The sequence below is a fragment of the Perissodus microlepis genome, chromosome 13 (genome assembly GCF_051167445.1).
Source record: "Perissodus microlepis isolate ML-2025 ecotype Zambia chromosome 13, ASM5116744v1, whole genome shotgun sequence".
Taxonomy (NCBI): Eukaryota; Metazoa; Chordata; class Actinopteri; order Cichliformes; family Cichlidae; genus Perissodus; species Perissodus microlepis.
This window is the reverse complement of record NC_140473.1, coordinates 31,525,619-31,550,712: the sequence shown is the minus strand read 5'-3', so window position 1 is coordinate 31,550,712 and position 25,094 is coordinate 31,525,619. Positions and strand designations below refer to the sequence as shown.

At 47.0% G+C, this 25,094-nt stretch overlaps 1 protein-coding gene across 3 annotated transcripts in view; it reads left to right on the top strand.

The window, feature by feature from the left end:
• LOC146375405 (uncharacterized) overlaps positions 1-25,094 on the top strand; it is a 31,617-nt gene that overhangs the window by 3,792 nt on the left and 2,731 nt on the right. For 2 of the 3 annotated variants that reach the window (XM_084948873.1, XM_084948875.1), the window contains exons 2-5: positions 4,640-4,696; positions 6,494-8,347; positions 22,166-22,373; positions 24,279-24,417. In XM_084948873.1, coding sequence (XP_084804999.1) covers positions 4,640-4,696; positions 6,494-8,347; positions 22,166-22,373; positions 24,279-24,417 — 2,258 coding nt within the window. The remainder of the gene's footprint in view (positions 1-4,639; positions 4,697-6,493; positions 8,348-22,165; positions 22,374-24,278; positions 24,418-25,094) is intronic. The other variant, XM_084948874.1, reaches the window with a different exon arrangement.

Here is a 25,094-nt window from a genome sequence, read left to right as displayed (position 1 = left end):
CGCACAGATTCAGGTCGTCACCTTGAAAAAGGTGTTTGCGGCGAGTTTTCGTCCTTCTGTGGCGCGGTGACGGACAGGCCGTGTAATCGTTTGGGGCTCGCCGTCGGCCTACATCTCATTTTTTTGGGGTCACCTACATCCGTCAGTGTCTGTTTGTGAGGAGCTGCTGGTGTGGTCAGAGTGATGGTGACGCATACGTGTGGTTAAGTGCGACTCCACCCGGCACAGCAGCTCTGAGTTCTCGTGGCGACGAGCTCGTGTTAATCTGATTTAATCCCGCCTCTTATCGCTGCGATAAGCTCAGAGCTTGTAGAGCTGTGCGGTGAAAGGTGATACCTGCCCGTGATGAACGGATTCATCAGACGAGGCAGAAAACTGTCATCTGTTTGTTTTCAGGCTAAAGAAGCTCTGATCCGGACTTCAGCTTTCACGTGTTCGGCTGCTGCAGACGCAAAAGTGTTTTAAAGTTGGCTGGACTGCAGACCTCTCACATCAGAGATGGAGCGCTGTCATAGGCAGACGTCTAACAGAGCACATGTCAGAATAATGCAGTATTCTGAGATAATGAATGAATCATTTCTTTTGTCCGTGCCTCTGAAATGTCTCTTTGCCGTGCACACACAGTCTTCTGACAGTGGCTGACTTCAGCAGTGGTAGCAGCAGGTTGGGAAACGTGTGGACTTTGTAGAAAAGACTTCCAACTGTTTGGAAGGGGATCATCTTCATTCTGGAAAAAGAATAAATCTGACCTTTTTCCTTTCCCAGCAGGTACCAGAAGTGCTAGTTAGAATTCTTGGCTAACCTGGCTAACTCTCTCTTTGTGACAGGAAGTTGCAAGACGGGTGGAAAATAAATCTGAAATAAGAAGCCCACGTTTCAGAGACAAAACTGCTGAAGAAGAGTTGAGTGGTAGAATGCAGAATATCTAACCTGGTCCATTAGACGAGACTTAATCTGGACTGGTTTCTAACTCTGATGTCAGATGGATGACGGCGAGTGAATCGAGGAAGTGGAAGAACAGATCCATGAAAATCTGCACGCTTCCATCAATCCTGTTTAAATTTGGGTTTATTTGGCCTTAGACGTCCCAGCCAGGCAGACGCCGGGGCTCAGAGGAAGGTCAGCGGGCGTTACGGGCGGGTTTGATCTGGTTTAGCTGGAGGCCAGTTTCCCTCTCAGCCTGAGCCCCGTCTCTGGGGACTGGGTCAGATTAAACATAGCAGTGTCACATGAGTCCACACAGGTCCTGGTTTGTGTCACAGAGGTTGTGTGGGTTCAGTGTGTGGACGGACTGCAGTGGTGTCTCGGGGTTTCCTCCTCTTTAAACGCGCCGCTGCGGTTGGACAAGCGCACGTTTAAGAAGGCGGAGTTTTGTGTTTAGCTCGAGCGGCGAGTCGTTCGTCTGTGTCGAGCTGCGAGGAGAGACGCTTGGAGCACCTTCCTCAGTCGTAAAGTGTCGGGGTTAAAGGTTCGATTCCTGCAGCAGGCCGAGGCGTCGCTGCTGCTGGTTATGATTGGTAATGCTCACACCTGCGTGATTATTAATGTCGCTGTTATACTTTAGGGCTTCGGAGCTGTTAGGTGGATGTAAAATGTGTAAATGCAGAGATAAGTAGACATATCTCTAATGTGAGCAGTGGAGGAGCGTCAGCTGAGTCTGCTGAGAGCCATCGAAACCTAACGTAACTCCATCTTGTGCTTTGTTACCTTCCCATTAAAATCCACAGGTTAGAGTTCAGATTTAGTCGACTGTGACTTCATGTTAAATGTCCTGTTCGGTTCCATCGCAGGTCTTCTCCATCGCTGGAAGGCAAACCTCGACAGCAGAGGTAACAAATAAAACGGAGCTTTGTAATCAAAATCAATTCATTAATAAATCTGATAATCAGCTTATGATTTAATCAGATTATTCACCGAGTCCTGATTCTTGATTTTCATCTGTAATAATCACAAAATGACGAAAGTTTCCTGTCGGTGTTTTTGTTTTTGGCCTTGAGCTCAGAGGTCGTTAGAGATAAAGATGGTTTCTGGACCTTCATGAAACTTCACTGATGAAGAGCAACGTCATTCCAGCCTGTACACAGTTCAGACTTCTGTCTTTTAATAATCGAATTTTACAAAAATCTGAATGAAAACTTTCATTTTAATCTCTTTATGAATCATTTCTTTGTTGGCTAATGAAGACATTGAGTTAAAGATGGAGGCCTGTGTGGAGCCGGCTAATCAATCCGATTTTAATTTCATTATGATCTTGGCTTCCTACAGTTACGAGAGGAAGATAATGATGAGTGTTTCCACTGAACGCTCTCAGCTTGTCTCGTGTTCAGTCAGTCGTTCTCGCTCCGTCCTAAAAACACAAACTCTCGTGGTGGACACAGAGCCACGGTCACTCTGGTGGGACCATCATTTATAAAATGAACTTCATGTTTGATTCAACGCGACCACAAAGTGTTTGCTGAGCTCCGAGATCAGCTGAGCACAAGTTTCACCTTAAGTGAGTCGGAGCTGTGTGCTGCTCAGAGCAATGCAGCTTAAAGATGCTTAATCATTGGCTTCACCTGCAGACGTCCATCCTTTGTAAACAGTCTCTGTAGGGTAGGTAAGAGATCCATCTAGGTTTGGACGTTAATTATTTAGCAGCTCCTGCTGTCCTCAGCCGGTTGCTATCCAGAGCTGCAGAGTATCTGCTGCCTGTGTTTGAGCTGCCCTCTGCTCATCGGGCGACACCAACCAGTCTGTGTAAATATATTAGCACATATGTCCCAATCTGGACACAGGGGTGTTGTCTGTGTTTGTATTTTGGGTGTTAACAGTCCTGTTTTTCTTATGTCCACTTCTATGTAGACAACTCAGTTTTATGTGCTTGCGTTCTGAGAGTTTGCCTTTTAATGGTTTTTGGCCCTTTTTAGCTCAGAAAATCTCTGATTTCTTCACTTATTCCAGGGATTTCTCTCGTTTTCTTTCACTTGTGGTGCTCGTTTTTCTGAGTGCAGCGGTGTAACTGTCAGTCAAAGATTAGTCTGCTTCTCACGTCGCCTCTAATTTCTATACATAGATGTAGAAAAGCCAAAATCAGCCAAAACATCTTTCTCAGTTTGTCCTTTAAAGTTTTAAAGACCAGTCGGCTCAGCGCAGGAGCTCGAGCTGTATGTCTGTATATTTACTTGATCGTGTGCAACAGTTGCATTAACGTCGACGTCTGCTTCCCTTCAGCCGGCTGTTCTTAATCTCAGCGAGAACTGGACTTGGATAAAATGGTGCAATAACCTGTGTGTCTGTGTGTTCGTGCTGCTGTGGAGGATTTTGTTGGAGCACTTTCCCTGTTTTTGTCCCATCACATGTAGGCAGTCATCTGTTTGGGGAAAACAGCATTAAGCTCATTAGCAGGAAGAAGCAGACGTTTTCAGCACGTCCTTAATGTCATTCGGCTTCATTTGGTTTAATCGGCCGATTGCTGTTGGCTCGAGCTTTCTGACTTGCACAACAGTCAAGTTTTTTTGTCTGTGTGCTGATGTTGTGTAACCAGACGAGTTTTGAAAACATCTGTCATATTTCACATTTTTAGAGTATTTTTGGATGGTTAGTCGGCGTGTTGCTGAAACCTCCGGGTTGCCCTCGTGTTGCGTCTCCTGTGAAAGCTGAGAAAACCTCCTCACGTCTGTCTGTCTCACCACGTGCTCTTCATAGCAAATCGTCCGATGCTTTACTTCCTGTCACCATTTCTCTGACCTTTTCTTTGTCATCTGCTATCAGTTAAAGACACGTCCGGCCTTTAACGCGTGTTTACGCAACTCGGAGAGCTTGTTCAGTTAGCACACGGTGCTCACGTCCAGGCTTCCTCTTTAACCACACAAACAGTAACAAACATGTTTGATTCATGTTGTCAGTGCGGTGAATTTTATGCTCTTTTATATTCATAAAACTTCTGTTACGTTGCTGTTTGGTGAAATCATTACAGCACGAGCAAAGATTGCAATTTATAGAAAGTGAGATGATCGAATTATTGTAGAACAAAGTCTAATTCTGAAGCCATCAACGCTCCTTTACCTCATAAATGCTCTGAATTAACATCATCAACACCTGAGAGCTGAACAGCTGATCGTTTTATTGGCGCTAAAAGAATTTGAATCATTTTAACTGTTTGTTTGGTTTTTGGGAGCAGCAGAAACATTGATGGTGAAAGCTGTGATGAAGGCTTCTTGTACCTGGAGAGGGTGTAAACTGCTAACGTGGTGCCCAGTAAGCTAAAACAGCTCCTGGCCTCCTGCAGCAGGGACTGAGTGTGAACCACAGCCTGCAGGTCTGATGAGCGGGTGAAGGCGTGGTATTGATGGCATGTCCGATTGCACAGAGGCTGTTAAACGCTGTAAGCTATGTGAACTTCTATGCACGGCTGCTCCTTTTTGAATAAAAGCATTGGGTGAAGAAGCCCCCTGTGGGCGTCCACGTTTCCCTCTTTAACGCTCAGGAGCTGTGATTAAGATTTTATCCCGTCACTTGAGGCGTAGAGACCCATTTTTGGCTTTAGAAATCTCCTCTTCAGTTTGTATTGGCGATGATATCTCTCTCTGTTCTCGGTCTTTTCCCTCTGAGCTTGCATAAACTCACTTTCTGCTGCTTTCTCTCGTTTCTTCCACAGATGTACCTTCTTCTTCTTCTAAAGCTCAGCCTCATCCTCTGATGCAATTCCCTACAGGCAAGTCCTCTCTGCTCGTCTCTTTCCCCGTCTCGGTCATTTATTTTCCCCTTCAGTTCTTTATTCTTCACTCTTTGTTTTAAAATAACTCATCGCATGGAAGAAGCTGTAGATTTTTTACGTCACGTGAGCATTTACACAGGATGCTTGCCGTGGGTTTGTTAAATCTGACTTTGCCTGTGTTTGTGTTGCATTGTGATTCACATGTGACTGTTGTAGACTAGACTGACCTGAACTTGTACGAGTAGTTTGTAGACGAATAATGATTCTCCTCAGGTTTGTGCATTTGTTAAATTATATTTTGAAAAACTTAATTGAGAGGAATCATTATCTGTGGTCACCTAGCAGTTTGTTTGACACTCTGGGCATGGTTTATTGGCGCCAGACCTGGGGAAACATTTATTGCACCACCAAACGTCAAACCAAGGTGGTTTACAGACCACCAGACAAATGTGGGCAAACCTGACTGTGGATGGTAGTCGTGTAAGTCCAGTTTATTCCCAAAGAAACAGACCCCAGCTATAACATTACAGCTATAAAAGTCGTTTCTTTCCCTACTTTAGGTGGGTTTAAATTCATATTTCCAGCACACAAAGAATTTGTTTTATGCCACTTAGGAAATAAGACAACAGTCATGCAGTCAATCCCATTTTAGCAGGCGTACTTCAAAGATAAGCTTACGATCTATGATATTGTCGGCTTTTTGTGCAGGTAGATGATTTTGTCAGTATACTTAAATCCCATCACATTCTTATTGGTTGGTCAGTAACTCTCATAACAAGAAATCAGTATGTTTTTAGGAGTGAACCAGCACTGTTAGCAGAAGCAGGAAGAGGTTACCCGTGAAAAATCCCCCCATGTTTTTACACCGGTGGACTTGCCTGAGCCCAACAGTGACTGCTGACTGGCTCAGGACACAGCATTTTGTTATTATCACTTGACTTTGCCCATCATCTTTATGCACATCACATACAGTCATATCAAATATTTGTTTAATGTGATGTCAGTTAGTTTGAAGGTGAGTAGAAGTTGAACAAGTGAAAGCATCATCGAAGCCAGCACTCATCCTTAGGTCTGGAGTCCACCGTTGAGAAAACGTGATGGTGTTTTCCATTAGTCACCTGTTCCTCCCCGTCAGTCCTCTGAAAGGCAATATCTCCCAGTGAAAATAACACTGCTGATTGCTTGCATAAGAGCATATCAGCCAGTCAACCCTGAGACTATTTCAAGAGGGGATGCAGTGACAGCTGGGCTGAAAATCTCTGCTCATGAAAGTTAAAATGTTTGAAATAATCATTAAATCTAAAAAACAACAACAAATGTGTTGGTTTACGATTAGGTTGGATCCAAAGTCAGGTGTTCCAGCACCAAAGCAACGCTTGTCTTTTCTAATCTGTCTGTTGTAGGCATTACATTTATATACAATCCCAACAATGTCTCAACATGACCATGTTATACTGGATCTGGTCCCCAAACATTAGACAAGCCCCGTTTCTTTTCAAACATAAACTCCAAAAATATATTCTTTCAAGCCAATACTGTAATATAAAAGAGTGAAAATCACACACAACGTATTAGTATTTAGTATTATCCTTTTAGCTGATTGTTTTTGGGGTTATACTGAACTGGTCTACCAGCCACCGCCACCTTTCATAGCCGTTGTCTGGTCTAAATCTCTGAACCTTTTCTGAATGTTGTTGGTAGCTGTTCTACCCAGGTGTGGTGGGCACTGTAAGGAATGGAGTATGTCTTTGATATGTGCTGTATTGCATTCTCCCTCCTCCCTCTCTACTCAAGCACTTGGGCAGAAGGGTGATTCCCCTGCTCCCATCTCTCCCATCTCCCCTCTCCACTCCCCCGACTCTCTGGAAGAGCTCTCTTTGACCGAGAGTCCCAACCAGCCCCCTGCTTCAGGATCTGCTGCACCCCTGGGCTCCTTCTCCACTGAACCCCCTGCTACTCTTTCCAAGGACATGCCTTGGGGGGGTGACTCTGGACCAGGCAGTAGTAAGAATAAGGAAGATCCTCTAGATCCATTAGCTGGTCCTTACCTGAGTTTAGGGAAAGACCCAGGGCCTCATAATCCGTGCGAAGACAGTGGCATTTCCTTTTCGCCTGACGAGAAGCTGATTAGCTCAGACAGGTCTTCCACTGGCCCCTCCCCCGTGAATCCCCAGATGATGGTCCCTGAGTCTCACGTTGCCTCCTCTAACCCAACAGAGCACTGGGATTCACCATACCTAGCTTCTCAAGACAACACCAAGCCCTCAATGGATTCCTTCCCCAAGGACACGGCCTCCATTAACCCCCCAAGTTTTGAGCCAGACCTGCACGGCAACCAGTCTGACGAAGAAGATGACTTGATGTACGAGGTGAAGAAGAACAATAACCCATTTGATGGCTTTTCCCCACTTGCGGACAGCGGCTACTCACATTTTGGAGACTCCAAGTCAGACAGCAGAGCATCTAAAATGTCCGATAGCCCCACTCCCGATCTGGTCCAGTATGGGCAGATTGGAGAATCCCAGGAAAATCTACCATCTTTCTTGGATGAGGGAAAAACATTTGAGACCGGCAAGATGACTGCCGACTCACTCATGCAGTCGATGAATCAGTTCTCATCTGGTCTCAGAGATGATGATGATGAAGAGGAAGAGGAGGATTCTGCTCTGCCGCCTTCGCTTCCAGACATCCTGAAGTCTTCCCCGCTCAACCCCGACAAACTAGACTCCGGCTCCTCTGAGGGAAGTCCGGAGGAGCAGAGCCCCATCCTCGAACGAAGGATGATGGAGTCACCCAATCCTCCGATCAATCTGTCTGCTAATAACCCCTTTGCTTTTGAGGCTAAAGTTTCCCTGCTGAAAGAGATGACTGAGGAGATGGAGGGGAGAGCTACAGAAAAAGAAAAAGCAGAAGATGACAAAACCTTTGGCGCATTTGATCTCGTCAAAGAGGCCGAGGAAACTACCCCAACTAAAGCAAAAGAAGAGGAACCTGTCAAGATTCAACAGAAAGATTGGTTTTCAAGCCACGATTCTCCCAAAATGACCGAAAAGTTCGAGCCACTCGACTTCCAGAATAAGAAGACCCCTGCTGAGGATTCGGATTCAGAGTCTCCAACAGCAGACTCCCTTTCGCCAGTCTTGGAAGCAATGGCAAAGAACCCTGCCAGCTTCCAGGTGGAAACTGACAAGAAGGACCTGAAGATGGAGCTGGAGGAGCCGGAGATGGCCGAGGAGGTCTCCGAGCATGAAGTCTCCTCTGAGGAGTTTGAATTCATCGAAAGACCACCTAGGGGTGTTATTGACGAGTTTCTCGAAGCTCTGGATACTTCCAAGTTTGCAGCCTCCAAGCCCCCGGAGATCCCCATGGATGATGATCTCAGCTTTGGACAAAAGGATCCAATTGCAAAAGTAGCCCCGCCCCCGGAGGTTGAAGAAGAAGCTCCCAGTCAGAGCTCCTACCGCCTCCTCACACAGGCCTCCCCCCAGAAAAGCAAGGCTGAGCTGGAGAAGCTCGACATCCAGCAGCCCCCACCCCCCCAAGCTCCTACCACCCATTCCCCCGTTTGCAAACCAGAGGAGCCAGCGGCGAAGAAGAGCGCGGAGGGCGGCAAACCGTTTAAGATGCCAAACCTGAACATAAGAGCAGGTAAAATAACCCAGTTCCAGCATGGATACCATCCCCCACTACACTTTTAATGGCACTTCCATGTTCATCCACATAACTTCCATCTCCATTCTTAGTTCCCCTCCATTACTTTCTTCCATCCAACCAACCAGTCAGTGTTTCCTTTGGTTGCATCGTCTTTTTGCATTTCTTTGAATTTTAACATTTGCATTTTGTAGTTGTGTGTTCCTCATCATTCGACCTTTTGTTGGATTTTGTGCATTTGTCTCATTCGAGTAACACCATTTCTGTGCATTTGATCACTTAATTTTTTTTGTTTAAAAACACGGTAAGTAAAGCTGGTTTTGATTAGTTTTTGTTAAATTTTGATTTGTCCTTTTTAAACCTAAACTTTTTAAACAAAGCTTATAGAGTAGAAAATACAAACACTTGTCCACCAGGCGTTTCTGGTTGCCTGCTGAGCATTTTTGTTTTGAATTCGATCATCTTACTCCCTGGTTTTATCTTCCTCCCTCTGGACATAACCTGAGATGTTGGACTGAAACCCAGCACCACCTCAGGCCCCAGCATCCGCTCACATGCACACAGAGAACCGACCACACCCTGTTCCTGAGTTTTACTACATGTTTTACTGTCACACAGGACAGTGTCAGATTTCATGCTCTGAGGCTGAATGCTTTAGTGTCATTTACTGATAACCTGTGTGCTGAATAACCTGAACTGTAATGAGTCAGGAGGACGTTGTACTTTCCACCTATAAACTGCTCAGGAGTGGATGTTCACATTAACATGACCAGAGTTTTTTAATGAGCTGAGTGTACGTTCACTAATCCCTGTGAGCCCAAAGCTGCTCTAAACATCGCCTTGGATCTGTATGATGTCACTAAGGGAGGCCCCCACCTGCTGTCTGTGAGGGGCAGCCAATCACTTCAAAGTTCATTTAAAGTGGGAGGAACTAAACAGCTTGAGAACCACAATGTAAATTAAGGATAATTGTAACTGTTAATCATGCAAAGCTCCTGTAGGAAAGTGCATGAGTAGAGCTATAGAGGTGGAAATGAGTAGAGTAGGTCACCTTTGGGATAGTTATGGTTCGATTTGTTTGGACTGCAGCTCAGTGATTCATCTGCAGGTCTATTTACTTTATTTTATTATTTGTTCAGCCTCCGTGGCTTCGGTGGTCAGTGTGATAACGCTCCCTGGCTGGTGCATCGCAGGAAACCGCCTCAGTTATTAATATGTTGCATATTATTCCTGCTTCTGTCTTACACTTTTGTAGGAAATGTTCTTTACCAATTGCCCAAAAGAGGCATTTTGGGGCCTTAAAGCAGCTTCTGCTGCCTCCTGTAAAACGCAGAGCGGATTTCTGCACAGTTACAGTTCCTGTTTCGTCTGTTTTTGGTTCGTTTTCATTTTGCCCTGAGGTGATGATTGGAGGAAAACTGCAGCGTGACAAAGTTTCTGTGAGCTGAGCGGCGGGTTGATCAGAGTTTATCAGACAGACGCAGAGTTGTCCTTCGGGGCTTGTAGGAGGCGTCTCTGTGAGCGCGGCAGAGCCTCATCTTCCTTTAAATGGCCACTGATATCGATCAGCTCACAGCAGGCTGTGTAAGCGGACTGTGGTTCTAGGATGAGCTGCCGAGGCTTTAGGTGTGCGTGCGTGCGTGCGTGTGTGTGTGTGTGTGTGTGTGTGTGTGTGTTGGAGGGATCTCCTGTTAATTAAAGCCTCCTCCTCCTCCCTGCATTGCGACACTGGCAGCCCCACAAAGGGTTCTCCGACCCAGAAAACACTCAGCAAATGTTCTTCATTATGCAACCCGAGGTGCAGCGCTGCTGTCTGAGCTCCTCTTCCTCACCGATGAAAACATCAGCTCACTGATTTCCTTACATGTGTGAACACACTGATTGCATCAGATGTCTCGTTTTGTCTGAGGCTCAATTTGCTGTCATTTGTAACAAAAGCAGAAAATCTTTGAACTTATGTAAAACGTATAAAAACTCGAGCTTTCAAGATGAGAAATAATGTCAGTCAGTGCTGGAAACCACAGTTCCTGTAGTGTCCAGCAGAGGCAGCAGTGAGCCCGTCACCATAGACTCCCATGTAAAAACTTTACAGCCTGACACAAACTTTTTTTGGCAGAGAACGTTTCAATAACCCACCTGGATAAAGCCTTGCATTATTAGGGGTGTGGCCTCTGACGGGCAGCTGTTTGCCAGTCTTCACCTCAGCTAACTGGCGTCCCTCTGACTGTGTTTATGATGATGAGTTTAATATAAACAGTGAGTTGTGGAACAGTTTGAATGATGTGACTGGAGAAAGCTGTGACAGTCTCCTGATTCATAACACAGATCCAGTCCGGGACGTCCTCCTGGCCTGACCCGATGACATGCTGGATAACTGTGCCACTGTGTCCGCATTATCAAATCAAAGCTGCTCAGTGCTTTTATTTTGGAAGCCAGAGGGAAAAAAGCTGCTGGAGCGTGTCCAGCTCACCGCTGAGGGAGAGCTTCTGCAGGTTTCTACTGTGGGGAATGCGTCACGTCCCCGCTGGATTACAACAGCAGAGGGCAAAGTCATTCAGAGTCAGATGAAGGTGGAGGGTCACTGTGTGCAAACGTGCACTTCCTCTTTATGTAATCATCTGTTTGCACAGTGAAATCACTGCAGCTCAAACTGTGGGCATCGAGCTGGAGACTGAAGTTCACATTTAGACGACTTTCTCATAGCTCGAGCCTGCAGGAAGAACCAATCACGAGCTCTGAGCACAAATATGTAAAATGTGTCCCATAGAGGAGAGGTGATGGTGTGTTTGCTATCAGACGATCTCGTGCACATTGTCAAAGCACAGATAAGTGATGACGTTCCGGTAACGCTCCCTGAGTTCGCTGTTTTAAACTGATGCAGAAAAGTGATGAATAACGATGAACAGACGAGCAGGAAAGTGTGTGACGCTGCACATCCTCCACCCAGTGGTGGGAGGCTGCAGTTAAGTCAAATACAAATACAAATGTAGTTAAACCAGCCGGTGTTGCTGTTGCACACAGTCATGCATTAGCGAAATGATGCTAATCTTAACGTGATGGAGCAGAAAAGCAACGCTCGGTCCGAGCTGAGGAAGTTTATTTGTGGTTTGTGTAGAAACTAAGTTTAGGGAGGCGTGGAACTGTGATGAGGCCTTTATGTGGCTGTATGCGACACATGCAGCAGTAATGTCCAGGAGGTTTTTTGGATTAAACGTCCGGACTTTGGGCCTGGTTAAAACTGAGCCCTGAAACTGTTTCAGTCAGACGTGTTTCATCAGGTTTGCTGAATGTGGCTGAAAGAGAGAATAAAAGAGGTGTTTATAAAGGACGCTGGTGCCCTCTAGTGGCTCAAGTTAATAATTACCACTCTGATGACACCAGTGCAGCTCAAAGCCTCCTGCAGGTCCTCGGTGCTTCGTTCTGTTCTTTAAAGCTTTTCTGCTTTTATTCATTTTCTCAGCCATAATCACCTTGTTGGTGTCAGCAACAGTGATTTGAAGGCAGATCTGATGATCAGTTTCATGTTGGAGAACTGAAAGAAATACAAACATGTCTTTGCAAAGGTTTGATCAGTTTGATAACATGGGGAGCGGTTAGTTTGCAGTGACATTAGATAGTGATTAGATACTGAGTGGAACAGAAGCCGTGATTAACCGATCAATAACAGCTGATTATTGACTTGCTGATTTTCTGTGTTTAAACTCATGGTAAACTGACTGTGTGGATTTGGGTCAGACAAAAACACAACATGTAACGACTCTTTGGCTGTTTTGTGACATTTTTTCAGACTAATTTCAAAGTGGTCCTGTATATAAAAGATGGATGGAAAGTCCTGGTTTTGAAGTCTCGAGTTTTCTGAAACCAGATATTACAACCAGGATCTGACCTCCCAGTCACAGTTAGCCAATGAGCGTCATGCTTTTCCTCTGGTCCGTTTTGACGCTAATGGAGCCAGAATTGACTAAATGAACTTCATGTTTTATTCAGTAAGACTTTAAAGCCGTGACTGAGACCAGGAAATAGTTTACTGAGCTCAGAGTCCAGGTGAGCAGCAGGCTCAGTGTCTCGCACACTTTTATCCAATCAGACGTAAGGAGTCGCCCCCTGCTGGACATTAGAAACAATTGAAGACACTGATTGCACCAAAATCTGCAGCTGAAGAACAATAAGGCGTGCTGTGCATTAACTGCACTGACAGCCCGTCCAACAAGGATTGTGTCACTTTGTTTGGATGTCACTTTGCACTCATTAGCAGGTATCTGTGTCCTTGTGATGTACCCATGCACTGCATTAATCCATTAATATGGTCACATGAAACAGCCCAGCATGGCTGAATTGTTTCTGAATGCGGACAAACCAGTAGGTGGCGTGGCCGTCTTTTATATACAGTCTGTGGCTCGAGGTTCCTGCATCGTGGTGTCATCGCCTGCTTCGTCAGCAGATTTGGCTGTGACGGGATGACGAAGGAAAACCAGGGGGACATCCAAAGAAAAAGGAACATGATTTTGGCTTTGTGAGAGGAGGAGGAGGAAGCCAGAGCAGGCAGACTGGGAGGGAGGAGGCTGGAGGGAGGAGGGAAGGTGGGGGTGAGGCTGAGCCGGTTATAGTTGCTGCGTCAGAGCGCTGGCAGCAGACAGTCAGCTGACAGCCAGCGGGAGGGACTTATTCGCCCGCTGCAGTCACCCCCCCCCCAGAGGAAGCCTTGCTCAGGTTCTCCCCTCCCTCCTCCTCCTCCCTCCTCCGCCTCCTCCTGCAGCCCGACACACACACACACCTTTCCTCACACACTCTCTCAGTGCTGCTGACTGTCGGGTCCCTCTCTGAGTGGAATGACTGTTTGCTGATCGGACGGCATGGATAACAACTCTGTGGACAGAAAGGAGTGTGACGCTGCCGCCAAGCACTGGAAGGAGCAGGGTAAACCTCCACCTTTCTGCCTCGTCCTCCTCCCGCAGCGCCGCCTGCACACACCGCTCGTGTTTTACCGCTCTGACTTTCCTTCGCTTGCGTTAGACGCCCACGTTGTGCTGAATTAACCTGAAACTCTGCAGATGTGTGCGGCTCTGGAGTCTCTGACTCGCTTTAGCCTCGTTTAGCTTCCTAAGAGGTGAACAGCTTGACCTCAGAGTAGGTTTGTGGGGTCTGTCTCGTGTGGGAGCTGCAGAATTTTCTGGCTTGTGTTCGGGTGTCGTCCCTGCAGCTGCAGACCTTTGGACAGTCGGCCAGTCAGCCACTGTGACCAAAGGTGGACAGCAGGAAGGAGGAGGAGGGGAGATCGGAGAGAGGGGTGACGTTAGCTGGCAGGTTAATGATTGGCTAATACAGTGGGCACATGCAGATGAGCTGGAGCAGCAGCAGCATGCGTTACATGAGGGTCGTGTTAGAGCTGCAGGACCTCGATCTGCTGGTTTCCTCGTCCTCACGTCTGAGCATGTCCAGCTTTCTGTGAGGCAGGAAACTCAACAATTATCAGTTTAACAAACAACACATTTCTTTATCTTGGATATTTATTCACATTTTTAATCATTTTCCACTAAATTTTCCAGTTTTCTGCTGCTTGTCTTTGTCTCGTGTGATTGGAAACATTCGGTTTTGGGGGATTTTAGTCGTTATCCTGGCTCTGTTTAATATCATGTGTGCTCAGCTGGGAGCTAAGTCTCGTGTCTTATGAGATCCGTGTGCACACTTCAGCCGAATAAGGTCTGCAGACGTCAGCTGAGGGCTGTGAGCAATCACTTTCACAAGCAACAGATAAACAAACAGATAAACCATTATTATTGTTGTTGTTGTTCCTGCTGCAGCTTTTACCGTGGTGACTGTTTGACCTTTCCCTGGCTCCGGACTGAAGCACAGGTGTGTCTGATGTGACCCGCGTGCAGGTGACTGATGGTTGGATGTCAGTCAGAGTCTGAGTTTTTAACATCGTGTTCCTGTTCTTGTTATTCGTAGGCTTGTCGGAGTCCTCGACCCTGCTTTGACCCTCTGGCCGTCTTGTTTTGGTTTTTTTCTGTGTGGATTAAATGTTTAAAAAAAAAATCCAGCTCATGCTTTGAGCTCCTCTAATCTGAGGATTTGCTGCTTTTCAGCTTTTTCCCAAAAACGGTGAACTGGTTCCGTGGTGTGGATTTTCCTGGCGGTCTGAAGCTTTGAGCTCTGCTACGTTCTGAAGGTCGTTTCTCATTTTTCAAACAGTATCTTTGAACCTGAGACGTGCTCAGACCTCCTGTACCAGCTGTTCTTTCATTTCTCACGACTTTCAGACTTTACAGAACAAATACTCCAGAAAAAGCGTCATTGCTTTCTTTTCTCCTGGTCTTCATCCTGACAAACCAAAGCTTCATTTTTCTTTATCTCAACAAAATAAAGGAGAAAACAAGAGGCTGAACAGCATAAACAACCTCTCTGAGTACTTTCCAACTCTTACTTTTTCAGTTTGATGTTTTTTAGAGTTGGTCACAGAAAAGCTGCACGTCTGTACAAATATACAGAAATACTGTCCATAGATTTCAGAGTGATGAAGTTGAACCAATCACACGCCTCTTTGCTGGAGGTGATCCGTTCAGTCGTTGATTTCATCAGCCTGACTAAAGTCTGGGTGTTTTTCTGCAGTGTAATCGCTCACAGGAGCTGCTCACCGCCACGGTTTCAGTTTACTGTAAGACAGAAAATCAGCTGCAGTCAATAGTGTTGATTAGCTAATCAATTAACAGACTAATGAAGAATTTGGGCCTCAGGTTTCTGTTTGATAACCACAGAAAGGCATTGCTGTTGACTGCTGTGAAGTACAAACTTCATTAGTGATGGGAGAAAACTAAGGTTTGGTTTGTGGCACGCATTTATTTATTTATTTATAATTATATTCAAGTATATGACCACCGCACGGTTTGATGTCGTTTTTCCTGCTGCATTACGTGAACCTTGGTCTAGAAAAGTTATCACGTTAGCATCTTTGAAGTGGGCGTGGACTGCGTCCTTTATTTCCTGTCGTCCATCTTTCTAGGTTGAAGTTTTTAATAATAAGCTGAGTGTATTTACAGTAATCCTGCTCTAAACACTCAGTTTAACGTAGTTTTTTTACACTGTTGGATCTGAATGATGTCACAGAGTAGGGATGTCCCAAATATGGTCATCTCAGGCACAGAAGCCCCACCCATCTGTTTTTTGTGGTGGCAGCCAATTGTAACAATGTTGACATAAGGAGGAGGAGCTAAAACGGCAGGTACCAAGGTCCAGAATCAGATATAAAGAAGGGTTGCTTGGAACTGTGAATCATGCAAAGCAGCTGTAGGAATAAAACGGGAAGTAGAATGACTCCACTGTAGCATCATGAAGGAGGACGTACTCGATTTAAATGATGCAGCCGCGCACGAGATGCTCTTTCAGGAAGTTCTTGTAGACCTTTCAGAGTAAATGTTCGAGTAGTGAAGATTTCAGTGACACAGTTGAACTAAAATCATATTTGTCTCACTTTAATGTTTCAAAAGCTCAAATGTTCTTTCACGCCGCTCGCTGCTGACCATCACGTGTCCTTCTGCTGTTGCATCATCTGAGGTCACAGCGCTGCTTTCACTTCCCCTGCCCGTGTGTGTGTGTGTGTGTGTGTGTGTGTGTGATTAATGAGCGATGGCCGTGAAGTGACAGAACGTGTAGCCGTGAGGCTGTCGCACTGTGACTAAGCAGTATTTGCTGTGTGTGTGTGTGTGTGTGTGTGTGTGTGTGTGTGTGGCTGCAGTGAATTAACTCAGTTTTATGTTGCAAGCTAGCCTGAGGACACAGCTCAGTGACTCACCTTCGTCCTCGGTTCAGACGCTCTGAGTCTGATCGCACGTTTTTATAAATCAGACCGAGCTACACTCGAGTGATGCTGAGCTCGACTGCTGATGAAAAGGTTCCTAACAGGAAGTGTTTTTGAGTATTTTGGTCATTTTTTCCTGCAGTAAAACATTTTTCAGTTTAATTCTTCGGCTTTCTGAGCGAGCGCCATCGAAGCTGACGAGAAGGCAGCTGTCCAGCTCACAGCCTGACGACAGGCTGCTTTTATTTCTTTTACACGATCACATGAAGTCCTGTAAGCTGTCACATTAGGCCGTTTTAAAATTTCAGTATACACATTGACCTCTTGTACATCATCCACTCGTCACAGCTTTGAAGCAGGGACTGACGTGTTTTCACACTCAAAGCGACGTTCAGCTGCTGGGTCAGTCGATCAGGTTTATTCATGCAGCACCAAATCACAACAGCAGTCGCCTCGAGGTGCTTTATATCGTACAGTAGATCCTGCAGTAATACAGAGGAAAACCCAACAATCATATGACCCCCTATGAGCAGCACTTTGGTGACAGTGGGAAGGAAAAACTCCCTTTTAACAGGAAGAAACCTCCAGCAGAACCAGGCTCAGGGAGGGGCGGGGCCATCTGCTGTGATTGGTTGGGGTGAGAGAAGGAAGACAGGATAAAGACATGCTGTGGAAGAGAGACAGAGGTTAATAACAGATATGATTCAGTGCAGAGAGGTCTATTAACACATCGTGAGTTTATAAACCGCCAGCTCAACCTGTAAATATACAGAATAATTTATTCGCAGAGTTTATAGTGGTGTAAACGCAGAGCCCCTGTTTTGTTCTGAAGCCGGGCTGGCGGCTGTTTGAACCCTCGCAGGTATCCACCGCGGTGTGACGACCTTACATCGATCAGATTACGGCGATGAAGAAAACAAAGCCTGCGTTGTGATGGGTGACAGAAGTGCGATTTGCTGGCAGGTGAACATCAGACTGGTTGTAGCAGGTGAACTCGGTCGTTGGTCTGATCGTCTTACCTGAGGCTCGACGGCGAGCCGGGTCTGCTGGTGGTTTTTCCAGTCTCACTGGTTTGTGAGCGTCTGCAGCAGATCAGCCCTGAGGACGAGCGTGCTGTCCCTGTCAGACGCATCAGCATGTTTCAGATGCTCAAACTTCCTTTCGTGGTTTCTAGAGCAGTTCGCCATCCGCACCGCGTCGCTCAGTCACCTTCACCTTGAGCTTTCAGCCTTCGGGATGTTTGATCGTCTGACTCTGGAGCTTCGCTCCGTCGGTTTCTCGATGATAAAGACGCCGTTAAAGCAGCCGCTCTCCTTCAGCACGCCGTCCATCAGTAACGTATGAACAAACGAACTGCAGCTCTCCCAGCATGCACCGGTGCAGGGATTGCTACTGAACATGAGCTGATGTACCATCTGTTGGATTCCTCACTGTTCAGTCTTCTTCTGTCCTCTGCAGCTGCGTTTGTCCTTCCACAGCCTTGTGACACGCTGCCTCCTCCTCTTCCTCCTGTGGCGACCATCCTTGTTAGGAAGCCTGTTTCTCCTTTCACACTGACCTCTGCTTCCTTAGTCTGAGTCGTGGAGGTTTCATTGTACTGACCTGCAGTCAGCTTCAGACAGGGTTGTTTTAATGACTGCATGAAGTGTGGAGTCTTCCTCACTGCTGGACGGAGACAGGCCTTCCTCGTTTCTCTTTCCTCATAAATTTGCTTTTTTCTTTGTATATTTTTGACGTTTTGGTCATGAATTTGGCCCCTCCCCTCTCCTAAACTTGACCCTATTTCCTGGTAAATTTGCCCGTTTTTGGCTCGTTTTGATTTGCGTGATTTTGTTCGTCTTTAAATGTGAAAGTTTGAGTCTTTTCCTCACAAATGGGAAACTTTCATAATAAACATGAGGAACTTGACCTCCTGGTCCAGACCCTCGCTGCCTTCACCGGGCAGGGGAGTGTCCCGGGTTTAAAGCGGACCCGTGCGGGCTCAACCTGTCCCAGCAGAGGTCCGTGAGTGAGACAGAGGCCTAACTGCGCATGCCCGGCCCCCTCCTCTGTCTCACCTCTCTCAGCGGAGCTTCAAGATGGACGCCAAATGTGGTTAGTGTGGCTCTGATCTTTTGTTTACCGTCTCTCCTGTCTCCATCCGCCGCTAGCGTCGCGTTTATGGCCGGTTTGCCTTTGCATGAGCACCGAGAGCGGGGCTCCTTTCGAGGCGGGAAAGGCTGTCGTTGAGTCGGGGAGGACTGAAGGCGCACCGGGCCGCCTGCGGGAGGTCATGCCGGACGGTTTGACGGCTCGTCCCCGCGAGGAGGCGAGCAGCCGGTGGGGACAGACGGAGAGCATCCCGGGGAGAAAAATTAAAACATTTAGGGGGGACGGTATCCGTGTCAGAGAGGGGGGGGATTAAAGCAGCGGCCGGGTTTAGCTCGCTGTGATGCGGGTCTATTTTTAGCCAGCCTCCATCGCTCCTAGCACGCCTGCTACCATATGTAGCCAGGCGGACACATTTGGATCCCAGACCCTCCTCCACCTCCTCCCGTCTGTCTCTTCTCATGTTATGTGCTCGGTCCGAATCTTTACGACCGCACGGTAGGCAGTCTACCAGCTGCTAACGGCGTTAGCACCGAGTTAGCACGTTGAGCAGAGAGATAACTAGCTGTCGGCTAATGTAGCATCTGTCAGCCCACATGTAGCCTGTAAACGAGATGATTCGTCGGCCGGAGCCCGGCCCGCCTTTCTCGTGGCTCTGTGTAAATAACGGTGGCTCTCTGAAGGGGTTTGGAAGCCGTTATGATGGGCGTCAGTGAACGCACCATCAGAGCCAGTATAAAACACTAACAGGGAGTCCTGGTGTGAAGCTCACTGTGCGCAGTGTCCACAACAACATGAATGCAAACGAAATCATTTTATTTTTGATGAAACGGTTCTGCTCTGCGTTTCTATTTAAAATGAATTGAACGACTCTTTCCTCTGACACAGTCTGACGACTTTGAGTTTGTCCTGCATGCATTAGCACACTTTCTACAGTCTGGTGTATTTACATTAGTTTTTATACTGGTGTCCTTGAACAGGCAGTGTTAATGTTACATAAAGGAAAAATCACCCAAATTATTTTAACTGGACTCTAAGTTCAGGTTTAATTTATTTAAACACAGGATTAGCTGTAAATAAAACCCAGGAGCAAACAGACTGTTTGCAGGGTGAATGCAGAGGTTGACTCACTCGTGTGTTTCTGTCAGGAGCATGGAGACCGTAAAACATTTATGTCATCACACAAAAAGAAATGAAACGTGCACTGAAACAATCTGCTGTTAGGCTAACAGCCCTGGAACGTGTGGCCCGGGGAACCTGATTGGTGTAGCTAAACAAGTTCATCCCGGCTGGATGGAGAGAACCTGACACCGCGGTGAGCGGCGTGACCACAGCGGCCGTCAGCTGTTAAGACTTTCTGCTTCAGTGCTTGAAGCATCGTTTTGCTCTGCGCAGACTGGATCTGCAGTGTTTGGTTCGCTGTACTCAGCTGTGCGTCACACAGTTTGGAAACACATTGATGTTGTTTCATCGTTGCGATCAGAGCCTCCCGCTGCGTGCGGGGCTCCTTCAGTGCAATCGCGACTGTTTTAAACAGAGTTCACGTTTAAAACGTTTTCCTTCAGCTGAGAATCTAAAGCTCGCTCAGAGCAGACGTAGAGGACGGGAGAGCTCTGAACATGACCACCTCCGGTCCAGGATTCAGCATCTGTTACCATGGTGATGGAGCTGGGATAGCAGCCATGTGCCGTCCTTTCATAAAGTGTTAATTATTGATTATTGGCTGGACTCGATCAGCTCGGTTGAAGCTGAGAGTGCTGACGTTAGCTCGTAGCTGAAATGTGTTTAAACATTTTTACTGTTCGTAAATCAAGTTGTCACATATTCATTGTCATTATTTACGCTGTATCTGTTGCATATTTTGATCTTTTGAGAAACAATTAAAGTCGGATTAGATGATTTTCATCCTCGTGACGTTTTCTTAACCATAAATCTTTATTTCTGAGCGTTGCATTTAATCATCTGCTGGTTCAGCTTCTCAAACTTTTAACTGCTTCTGCTTCTCTTTCACACGTCTGACAGCAAACTGATTATCCTTAAACTTCAGAAAGCAGATTGACATTTCACTCTTCTGGAAGAGTTATTGGATTTTGTCTTTTGGCAGCAGGTAAAGCTGAGGCTCACCTGAGCGGAGGAACAGGCAGACGTCTGGGATGTTTTCAGTTTTTCCGGTTTGCTTGCTTTCCTCTGATGAAATATAAAATTTCAGGGATAATGTTTGAACATTTGATGATACGGATTCATTTTCTGGAATATTTCGGCCCGTCGTCTCACTGTGAAGGATCCGTTTGCATTTTAAAGCTGCTTCCTTATCACAGAGCATGTTATCTGGTGACTCTGAATGGCGCCGTTTATTCTTTGGTGCTTTGTGGTGCGCTTGAACTCTTCTCCCTGACCTGCTGCAGTGAAACGTCTGCGAGCCTGCAGGAAACCCGGCGCTCTTTCACTTCTAATATGGTCCGCTGACCTGCCTGGAATTCCCTGATGAAATATAAGCGTGCTCGGAGTAGGTCATGAGCTCAGCTGTCGCTCAGGAGGCGCTGACCTCCCCGCTCGCCTTCTCAGCGCCCGTCAGAGAGGGGAGGACTTCCTGTCAGTCAGGAACCTGCAGGTTTTTTATTTTAGTTTTTTAGTTTGATGATGCTGCTGATTGTTTTCAGCAGTGATAATAAAACCTGTAAGAGTCTAACGTGAAGCTCAGCAGGGACAGTGCATTCGTTTGCTTTCACTCTGCAGTGCGATACCTGCAGCAGGTGTCAGGAGGCCACGCCCCCAAGCGGACACAAACATAAGCCATGTGCTTAGTAAGCGTAGCCGTTACACTCCACCGGGCTCCATTCAGAAAAACAGGAATTTTACGTCACAGTGCACACGTTCATGCTTCTGCCACGACTCGAGTGTGTTTAAATTCACAGCTGAGTGACGTTTAACACACGAAACACATGAAGTTGGTGCTCTGTCAGCTCGGCGTGGCTCTGCCTGCACGCTGCAGGAAAACTCAGAGCGCCATTTAGCTGCACAGGGAGCGTGGGGGCGGAGCTCCAGGGGGAGCGCAGGTGAGACATGCCTTAATGCAGCTCAGCGTCAGGCTGTCAGTATAAACGGTGATGTTGTACCCAGACTGAGCGCAGCGCTCTGAGGTTCTCGCTGTGTTCTGCATCATTTTTACCACAGACGGGTGAAAATGATCATCGTGTATATTTTCACGTGTCAGGCAGCTGTAACACAGAGCTGACTATTACCGGACGCCTGGCCCCAACCTCAGCGCTGAGCGTGATGATGATGATGATGATGCGTGTCTTCAGTCATCGCTGCTGGAGGTAAAAGTGAATCAAAGTCCCAGAGACACAGAAAAGAGGGAGTCTGAGTCAGCTGCTGCAGGGTTTAAACTCTGTATGAGGCCGACTGAGCGTGACCTCTGACCCCTGGATGCCCCACTCTAAGATGATGTCATGCAGCGTCCATGTGAGAGGGCAGAAAATCTGGTTTCAGCTTCGCCCTGCAGGCACTTTAAAGTCAGAGTCTGTTTCCTCCCGCTCGCGTCTGCTGACGGTCTCGTGGTCGCTGATCTCTGATCTGTTCGTGCCGCTTGGACAAAAACAAGGAAAACGATGCAAATCACCAACAAACAGGGAAGAAAAGCTGGAAGCTTGTTAGAGCTGCAGGAGGAAGTAAACAGTTGGATTTAGTGTTAGGTCATGGGCGTCACACGCAGCTCAGTTTGATATCGAATCACCAGTAAAACTTGGTAATGTGTGTAGAGTCATAATAATGAAATCTGTGGTCATGATGAATGTGGACATTCACCTTTGGAGCAGGAGGTCTGAGGGGAGATCAGGACAGCATCACAGTGCAGATCATTAGTTACAATATCTAACCACACAAACTGTTTCTTCTCCTGATGACGGTTTTTGCTGCTCTTCCCGCTGCAGTGGTGGATCTCCTCTACTGGCGTGATGTGAAGACCACGGGCGTGGTGTTCGGCGCCGCCCTGCTGCTGCTCCTCTCCCTGACGGTGTGCAGCATCGTGAGCGTGTGCTCCTACATCTGCCTGGCCCTGCTCTCAGTCACAATCTGCTTCAGGATATACAAAGGCATCCTGCAGGCCATCCAGAAGTCAGATGAGGGACACCCATTCAAGTGAGTACCGCCCGTCTGCAGAGTTGTCAGAGGTTGGAGTCCATGAAGTCCATAAAGTCGCCTCTACATTAGCACAGTTTGATTATTTTTCCATGTTTTCTTGATAAATGTCTAAAAGTGTCAGACGGTGAGAGTCGTGTGTCCACGGGAGCTGCTGAGGGCAAATTAAGCTGGTTGGAGACCTGCAGCACCTCCCCGTAGCTCCTCCCAGCACCTCCCTGTAGCTCCTCCCAGCACCTCCCTGTAGCTCCTCGCCCAAATCCTAAAATACAGCACAGTTGGGTGTGAAGGACACACACTGAACAGTGTTGACCCAGAGCTGCAGTAGATGCTCTGGCCTCTTCAGTTTTAGGGTCAAAGGTCATTAATAAAAACAACAAATCTGTTCTGAGCTGCTGGAAAAGCTCGAGCAGTTTCATCGGCACTGAGTTTCCATAAAATCTGTCTCGACGAGACAAAACGAAGCAGATCTTTGATAAAACAAAACAGGAAATAAAGGTTTGTTTTAAAATACCAGGAAAATCCTCCTGAGGGGATTTAACCAGCAGGAGGAGAAACGGGAGGAGGTTTCAGCTGTGAGCGAGGAGGAGATGAAGCGCCAGCATTCATAGATTGGAGTTGAATGACTTGGCAGGAGCGGAGCGGTGAGGGACGGGAGGTAAAACATTAAAAGCTGTGTCAAAGTTTGGGTCTGGAGCCGTGCGAGTCTCCGCTCGTCAGATTTCATAGAGAAATCAACGACCTGATTAATCCTGATTATCTGCTGCTGCTCCTGTTACGTCAGGCCTCCCATCAGAATCGCTCCTTTCTCGCCGCAGCAGGGAAAGGTCAGAGGTCACGCTGAGCTCCTAGTTTCTTTGGTGGTTTGTTCCCTCAGACGGAGAAAAACCTTCTTACAGTGTTTCCTCCTTGCTGCAAACCTCAGACGCAGATTAGCATAAACACAGAGGCGCGTTACGTCTGACTTCCTGCAGATTTCTTTGTTTTTACTCAGAGGAGACGTGATCGTGCAGCGAACGCTCCATCTGTACTCAATCAGCTTCACTGAATATTCACAGCAGACGTGTCTGTACCTAAAAACACGACTTTCTAGATTTTACAGTTTGCGTTGCTCACGCTGTCGATTTATTAGATTTAAAAACAAACGTTGGAGTTTTAACCGTCAAAGCTGTGAACTTTGCAAAGTTGTGTGAAGGCAGATAAGTGATGGAGTAACCCGCGTGGAAACGTAACCATGCACAATGTGGATCAGCCGCCAACGGTCACTTCCTGTTACACATGTTTGGTTTCTGCTGCTGCAGTTGTCCAACATGCGCACACCTCCCAGGATAAACAGTGTGCAGTATTTATACTGTTGCTCTGCAGTTTCACCACCGCAGCAGCAGCACTGGTGCCGCCTCTTCCATCAGACGTTGAACTGGAGGCTCCATCGACACGTTGTTAGGGAGGCGAACGCCGAGTTATTTATCGCAACGACGTGAAAACAGCCTGACTGACTTCATCAGTTTGTTCTTGAGCAGCGAGTTCGAGCGTCCACGATTCATACGACCAGAGAGCGTGACGGTTTTATTGATACAAAGACTGGTTTTACTGGTTTTGAAGTTGAACTTGGATGTTATATTTTTCTATAAAAATTCAAACTAATCATCGATACAGAAGAAAAATGTAGGAAAAATATATTGTAAATGTCTTAAGTGGCACTAAAGTGGTTAAAATGTCGACAAGCCACGCCCCTAATAATGCTTACGTTAAGCATTAATAAAGTTTAAAAGGGTGAGTCATAAATACATGTTTCATAGGGAAATGACCTATAGTGGCCAAAACACTGACTCACTGCTGCCTCTGCTGGACGCTAGAGGAACTGCAGCATATCTTTACAGTGTTGACCTCTGCTGTGCCCTGCAGGCAGTATCTGGACCAGGAGGTGGCGCTGTCTGAAGACATGGTCCACAAGTACAGCGACATTGTTCTGGCCAAGCTCAACAAGACCATCGGTGACCTGAGACGCGTGTTCCTGGTCGAGGACCTGGTCGACTCCATCAAGGTGAGTTTGAAGGCTCGTGTTTCTCTGTAAGTGTCCCGTAGCTCCGCCCACAGCTCCCCCCGCATGACGCGGGCGCTGCGTCCGTGTGCGCACACGGGCTCGTGCTTTTTGAGGCTGTGTTAATGAGCAGCACCTGCACTGACTTACTGCGAGTGCAGGTCAGCGTTCAGGCGGCGCTGCAGCTGTCGGGGGCTGTCGTCGCCTCGCTGAGCCCCTCCCACCCCCCGGCCTGCTGTCCAAATACAGATCTGCAGCTCAGCGGGCAGACGCGCTGCCGAGATTCCCTTAGAGGGTAAAACAACTGATAGTTTTAATCCCCCCAGGAGCCGCTTCAAGCCTCAGGAATGTCTCACAGGCAGGGTGCATTCTGGGATACCCCCGCTATTCTTCTGCCTCTGCTCCAACTTCCTCTTGTTGTCCCGAGTATTTCCCACCGCAGCAGCAGGTCACTAAATGTCACGTGTTTCAATGAGCCTGCAGCCTGAGATGGCACGCTTTAACTGCATCTGCTTACATCACAGCTTCACAAACACAGCCAGCATGACTCCACCTCCTAACCTTTGACCCTTCAGTGTGTTAATCCACTGTTCCCTGATTCCTGTGAATATGAAATCAGAAACAAAGTCACAGTTGAGCTGGATGAGCCTTTAGTTTTATTCATGAAGTTCTCGAGCCTC